The sequence below is a fragment of the Cervus elaphus genome, chromosome 33 (genome assembly GCF_910594005.1).
Source record: "Cervus elaphus chromosome 33, mCerEla1.1, whole genome shotgun sequence".
NCBI classification, from domain to species: domain Eukaryota; kingdom Metazoa; phylum Chordata; class Mammalia; order Artiodactyla; family Cervidae; genus Cervus; species Cervus elaphus.
Window position 1 is genome coordinate 63,592,892 of NC_057847.1, and position 6,747 is coordinate 63,599,638.

At 41.1% G+C, this 6,747-nt stretch overlaps 1 protein-coding gene across 4 annotated transcripts in view; it reads right to left on the reverse strand.

The window, feature by feature from the left end:
* Positions 1 to 6,287, reverse strand: part of ACMSD (aminocarboxymuconate semialdehyde decarboxylase) — a 57,982-nt gene extending 51,695 nt beyond the window's left edge. For 2 of the 4 annotated variants that reach the window (XM_043894085.1, XM_043894084.1), the window contains exon 1: positions 6,098 to 6,238. In XM_043894085.1, the coding sequence (XP_043750020.1) occupies positions 6,098 to 6,154 (57 nt within the window). In that variant the 5' untranslated portion in view covers positions 6,155 to 6,238. Of the gene's footprint in view, positions 1 to 6,097 lie in introns of all 4 variants that reach the window. The other 2 variants (XM_043894082.1, XM_043894083.1) reach the window with 2 other exon arrangements.
* Positions 6,288 to 6,747: the final 460 nt, after the last annotated feature.

Genomic DNA, 6,747 nt, shown 5'->3' on the forward strand with positions numbered 1-6,747 from the left:
GACTCAAGCTAAGAAAGTAAAACAATGGAATATAATGAAATAGAATAGAATAAAGTAGGATAGAATGGGATAAGATAGGATAGGATAGGATAGAATGCCTTCTATGTCTATTAGTTTTGGAAACTCTTATTTCCATTATGTATATGAATGTTTGTACTGCGTCACAATATGAAATATATTTTTTTCTTGGGGGTCATGAATAAAAAAATCTGAAAGACTTTGCCTAAGAACATAGGTATATATGACTCATGTTAAAGATAGGTTTTAAAATCTCATTCTGTTTGTTCATTCATTCGTCAAACCCTCATGGAGTCCCACCATGACCAGCATTTCTAGGGCAGAGAAAATAAAAATGAAGGGAACACAGTCTTGAGAAGCCAACGCTGGGCTGGGCTGGGCAGATAATTGAAGAGCCTTATCATGTGTGAGACCTAAAGTGTCAGAGTGACACACAAGTTCCCTGGGAGCCTGGAGGAGGATGCTAACACACAACCTGGGTCAGGCAGTGTCATGGGAGGGAGCCTGGAAAGGTAATCTGGGTTTGGATTGGAGTATAACCTCCAGTGTTCAGTATTTCCATGCTCTAAAGCAATGGTTCTCAAAGAGTGAGGTCAGAGGGATGGCATGGAGGCCAGAGACCATGAGGTAAAGGGCTTATTCAACAGCTCCTGTCAGCCAAAATGGGTAGAGTTAATGAACTCCACAACGACTCCTAGCTTGCTGTGATTGGATGAGAACAGGTGATGGTAGTTTGGTTCTTATGTCATGGCACAGGGAGGTTGTGTAGAGGGAGCCAGGTTTTGACAGATCTCTTCCTTCCTGGCTTCCCTCTCACCTCCAGACTGAGAGGGGAGGTCTGGGCTTGAAGCGGAGAGGCATTCGTGTGTTTCTGAGTCTGTCCCTGGATTCTTCTCCAGTAGACTTCAGATTTGGTCAGTTCTCTACCAACTTTATTCTGCCTGGGTAGAAGGTCTGTTCTTGAATTTTAGCTCCAAATAATCACATTAGATCTGGAAACCTACCTGCTGCTCCCCAAGTGACACCGGAGGGCCTGGCTTAGTAGGCTGGGCATGCAAGGGCACCTGTCTACCTTGGACTCCTTGCATGTCTCCTTGCACCCAGTTTTTCCTTTGCGGTGCATTCCCACCCTCTTCGTGCATTCGGTCCCCTTGTATTTTACTTCTCTCTTCCCCCGGATAAAGCTGCCCAGAAGGGGTTGGAGGAAGGGCTGGAATGGCTTCAGTCAGTTACGCTTTAGAGTAAACTTAAATACACTCTTGAACTGGAACTTTGCTATTGAAAGCTTACTTTAATGTGAAAGAAAAGATTTTATTTCCTTCTTTCTTTCCTTCCTTTTTTCCCTCCTTCCTCATTCTCTTACTTTTTCTTCATTCCCTGTGGAATGTTAACCCGTTAGTTCACAGGTGAGGGAAAGGGCATTGGGGAAGGGCAGAGAGGCAGGAAGAGGAAGAATGGAGGGATCTTGTCACACATACAACACTCCTCTTTCAAGATCCTTTACTTTCTTGGAGCAACTTACCATCTTGAAGTCACTGTTTTCTTAGGTGTTAAAGGAGGCTAACGGTAGTCTTAGTGACATAAGGTTTTATGGGAAGTAACTGGAACAATTCAGAGAAAGCTATCGACACCAGACCTGGCGTATAGAAAGGGCCTCACCGATGCTAACAGTGATAACGATGGTGACGGTGGTGATGGCAGGGGGAGGCAGAGGTGGTGGTGGCAGTCATGGCGGTCATGGCGGTACTGGAGGCTGTGACGCGGCGGTGGTGATGGTTGTGGTGGTGAGTTTGGTAGCAGTGGAGGCAGCAATGATGATGATGGCGGTGGTGATGGTTGTGGTGGTGAGTTTGGTAGCAGTGGAGGCAGCAATGATGATGATGGCGGTGGTGATGGTTGTGGTGGTGAGTTTGGTAGCAGTGGAGGCAGCAGTGATGATGATGGCGGTGGTGATGGTTGTGGTAGTGAGTTTGGTAGCAGTGGTGACAGGCAATAATGGCAGTGGGGCTGGCATGGTGGTGACAGCCTGTTCCATTCTGAGGTTTTGAAGTAAGGCATACTCTCCACCAAGGAGAGAAAGAAAGAGCCCTTTGTGACTCTGTGTTCCTCCCTTCTCTGCCTTGGAAAGCACTTGGAACACTTTGGAACACTTTATACTTCCCCTGAACTTTACAAAGGCCTAAACTACTTGGGGCAACTTTATTCTGTTCCAAATATGGGCTGCACACAATCCCCCAAGTCTCATCCTAGGTTGAAAGAGGCTAAAGTTGAAATTTATGACCTTGGGAGTAGTTTTTGTCAGAGCAAATGACAAGGAGGCCTTTACCATCTGAAAATGTTCAACTTTGAACAGTGTCCCATAGGCATTTATGGCATGACAAATTAAAAAAAATACTAAAAATTCAAGGAAATTAAGTTCTATATACCAGAGTTATGTTTCTGAAGTGGCTAGATATGTATCAGAGGCTGGTGAACTGAATGACATTTTTAATGTCTTGGGGACCTCACACTCATGATATGAATAATGAATTCCCAGGTGAAACCAGATCTCTATTTTCTCAGAGGAGATGTTTAAAAGTCAAGTTTTGTCTGGGATTTTCTCTCCTAAAGACGTTATAGTGATTGAGTGCAATTGAATAATTACTAATGAAAGCAGATGTAAATATGTAATTTTTAAATAAAGGCCCTCTTAAAACTAAAAGAATCTTCGCAAGCCCTACTGTCAGGCACATAGTAGGTGGGCAGTAAAACCTTGCTGAAGGAAAAACCTGAAATCTTATTATCCTTCTTGTTGTTATAAATATTATCATTGTGAATCAACCCCAAATAACTTTTACATGGGTTTCTTGGGCCAGAGTGTGGTCCCTGATTCATCAGGAACAATTTAATCAAGTGCACCCTCCTGAATCTGCTCCCTCTCCACCGCTGATTCCACCCACACCCCCCTCCAAGGATCTTATCTCTAACTCTGACTACACTCATTATTAGCAAGTGAAAATGAAAAAAGTTCTCGACCAGTCCTTTGTAATCATTGGTTAATCGTCAAGCCAAGCATTTGATTCTGCTTTTCTATTTCTTCACTGACTAAGGAGGTCAAGGTATTTGAAGCGTGTCTATTAATATTTAACAAGACAAGGCAGATTTGAAAAGAGATATCAGTTCTTCCAGAGGGGCTTCATCTTCTAAAATGAAACTAGGGCTCGCTTGTTTTTTTCATTCTTTATTGGAAAGCTTGAAAAAATGCTAAGAAAAGATCAGAGATTGATGCTCTGAAATAACATTTTACCTACTAAGAAACTATTTGAAGACAAAGGAAAATCTGCTAGAACTGTTGAACTCTATGAACACCAAGGCATATCTGCTATTCACTCATGTCACTTTAATATTCATATAGACTGATGTATAGTTGATCATATGGACTGGAAATAGGGAGAGAGAAGGATCCCAGGACAATTTAGATGTTTTGATCTCACTCTTCCCAGTTTGAAAATACAGAAACTGTTTTCTGCAAATTGTTTCATGACTAACTTGCCTACATTCCGATGGGAACACCTACCGCATAACAGATCACCTACTGTGAGGAAGCCCTCAGTGGTTTATGTGAGTGTGGGGAATTGGGAAGGGGACTGGTGTCAAGGGTGACCTTGGGCGGGGGACAGAGGGGGCAGAGGGAAGCAGGGACATCCCGCCAGCAGTAATGCAGTCCTGGGCCAGCTCTCTGAGGGTGGGTGGGTATGGATGAAGAGCTATGGAGCGGCCGTCACAGCCCCATGAAGCTCTGGGATTCTAGGCTCATTTCTGAGTCTCAGTGACCTCATCTGTCCAGCCAGGTTAATGATAGAAATCCTATCTGCAATTCACAAGATGTTATGTGAATGAAATTACATGTCTCTGTTGCTCTCTGGAAGTGTAAGAGTGTTATGATTACTATTACTACCACCAGCATCATCATCACATATATCAATTATCAAAACAAGAAGAGAGTCACAGAGGACAGACTTGTAGTTGCCAAGGGGGTGGGAAGGTAGGGAAGGGAAGGATTGGGAGTTTGGGATCAGCAGCGATAAACTGTCATGTACAGGATGGATAAACAACAAGGTCCTACCATATAGCACAGGGAACTGTATTCAGTATCCTGTGATAGACTATAGTGGACAAGAATATGAAAAAACATATATATGTATCACTGAGTCACTTTACTGTATAGAAGAGATTAATGTAACATTATAAATCAACTATCCTTCAGTAACTTTTTAAAAGTGTATCAGTTATCTGCTTGCAGGATGTGAGACTGCTAGATAAAATCCTGGTTTACGGGTATAGAATGCCCCTCCCCTCTTCTGAGGCATAACTAGAAGATAGGAAGGCATAACATCAAGAGCCAGTGGAACTTGTGTGTGGGGAGCCTACAGCGCATGCATTTGTGGTTATAGCCTCTTCACGCTCTGCATCCTGGAGCTTCCGGAGCAGTTTCGGCAGTGCCTTCAAGGCCCTGCATTAGGTGGGACACCTAGGTATTTGCAGCTCTTGGTGACCAGTTCTCTGCTGAAACTGGAGGCGGTCTTCTGGTGGGAGGCAGGTCATGGGAGGTGGGGTTATGACATGGGATACTAGGTAGAGAGTTTTCTCCCCTCAGCAAAAAGGAGGTACCCTTTTAGGCTACTACTATTGTTCATCACTAACATTGTGAAGTGATGTCTACACTTTAATAATAAAATATAACGAGGACAACAGCATTCAGAACAGCAAGTTCCCATGTAGGCACTTAGGCTCCTTTTGGAGGGGTTAGTTCAATAGGGTTGTTGTTCAGTCACTAAGTCATGTCCAACTCTTTTGCGACCTCATGGACGGTTGCCTGGCAGGCTCCTCTGTCCATGGGAGTTCCCAGATGAGAATCCTACAATGGGTTGCCATTTCCTTCTCCAGAGGATCTTCCCAACCCAGGCATCAAACCTGTATCTCCTGCATTGGCAGGCAAGTTCTTTACCCCTGAGCCAATAGGGTTAGTTCTTACCATTAACTGTAATAGGAAAACCTTCAAAGATGGTTTAGCATCACTTATGTTTTTTGATCTACAATGTTCACTATCCATCTTACCTAAAATACCAATGGACAAAGAAACATTTAAGATGACCATTCTCCCAGGAGACAACTATGAGAAGAAAATAGTTTCTTCTGTCTGCACAATGAAACAGTGAAGCCACATTTTAATTAGAGTTTGGGTTCATTCACTTTTCCTCACTTGGGATAAAAATAGATGAAACATTATGAGTCATGTAAAAGTACTAGAGAAGTCTGAATGGGTAAAATCTGATACTTAGCCTGAGTAAAACTCAAACCAATTTTAAATTTCTTTCATGTTCTCCACTTTCTTTTTTAGTATTCATTTAGAAGTTTTTAGTGGCAAAAGGAAATTGCCATCTTTTGAGAAACACAGAGAAAAGTCTTGAGAGACATTCACTGTGCAAAGGTTTCGTGTCATTTCCTCTAGTTTTTTTTTTTCCTTGATGTTCCTACTCTAGTTCATAACAAGAATTTATAGCTTAAAGATCAAAAAGGAAAGGTTTTAGACAGTGTTTTAAAATAGATTTAAAAAATTCTACAAAGCTATCATTTGGTGCTTCCAAAACTTATTTTCAACATCTTGGAAAGGAAATATATTTTAGAAGTCCTAGGAACCTATCACATTTAGTTTTTAATAGTTTCTTACTTGAAACTGTAACTTTAAATTCTGTAAGTGGCACCTATCTTCCTAGCAGCTGAATATGTGACTTAAATGGAAGTAAAACTGCTTGACTTAGATTGTCCAGAAGTTTTAAAGAATGCTTCATTTGAGGGGAAAAGGGATTTTTCAAGAAAATTTACTTTTAAAATCAAGTTTCTTTAAATGTAAATATGAAATCATTTAAAAAAACTAGGAAATAAGAGCTACCAAATAGCTTAAAAGCTTCCTAAAGCAGAGAAATTTAACATCTAATTCCCAAAAGAAGACATCATTCTGTAACAGAGGCATTGAGAAACCCTAGAAATAATTCTAGGAGAAGCTCTAGAAATAATTCAGCAAATTAATCACCATTACCTTCTTTAGATCTGGCCATTCTCTTGGTAGAATGTGAGTGTGGATGTCAATCTTCATTGCCACAGGATAAGAGGAGATGCATATAAACAAGGAAGTTTTGATATGAAGAGGCCTTCATGAAAACCATGGAGTTAATTGATTTCCTTAGTCTCTTTACTGCTGCCACACCACTCAGTACGCCTGCTTAACTGGTCTAGACCCACTGGACCTGCCTTCTTAAAGTCCACGGCTCTGTTTGTTTGTCTACTTGGCTTTGGGTCAACAACTCTTTGGTAATCAGGACTTAGGGCACAAAAAAAAAACAACTACTAAAGCCTGTGAGGTCAAACATACTTGCAGGCTGCTTTTGAGTACAGGAGGTCTAAAACTGACTAATCTTTGCTTTTAAATATTTTAATATTTATTAAGATATACATATTTAGAAATCAAGTATCAGAAGGCTTTTAAAGAAAACTAATAGATCCGTGACTCATCTGTTCTTATTCTTGGTTTCATTCCTTAGAAGAAACCAAGTAATGCTTTTGCTTTTTTGTACCATAGTTACCTCCAGGTCTTTAAACCATACTTAGCAATTGGCTCATTCATGATAATCTAGGATGTTGGAAAGTTGTGAAGGAAGTTTCATCAGTACTTTTTTTTTAATACTTGAT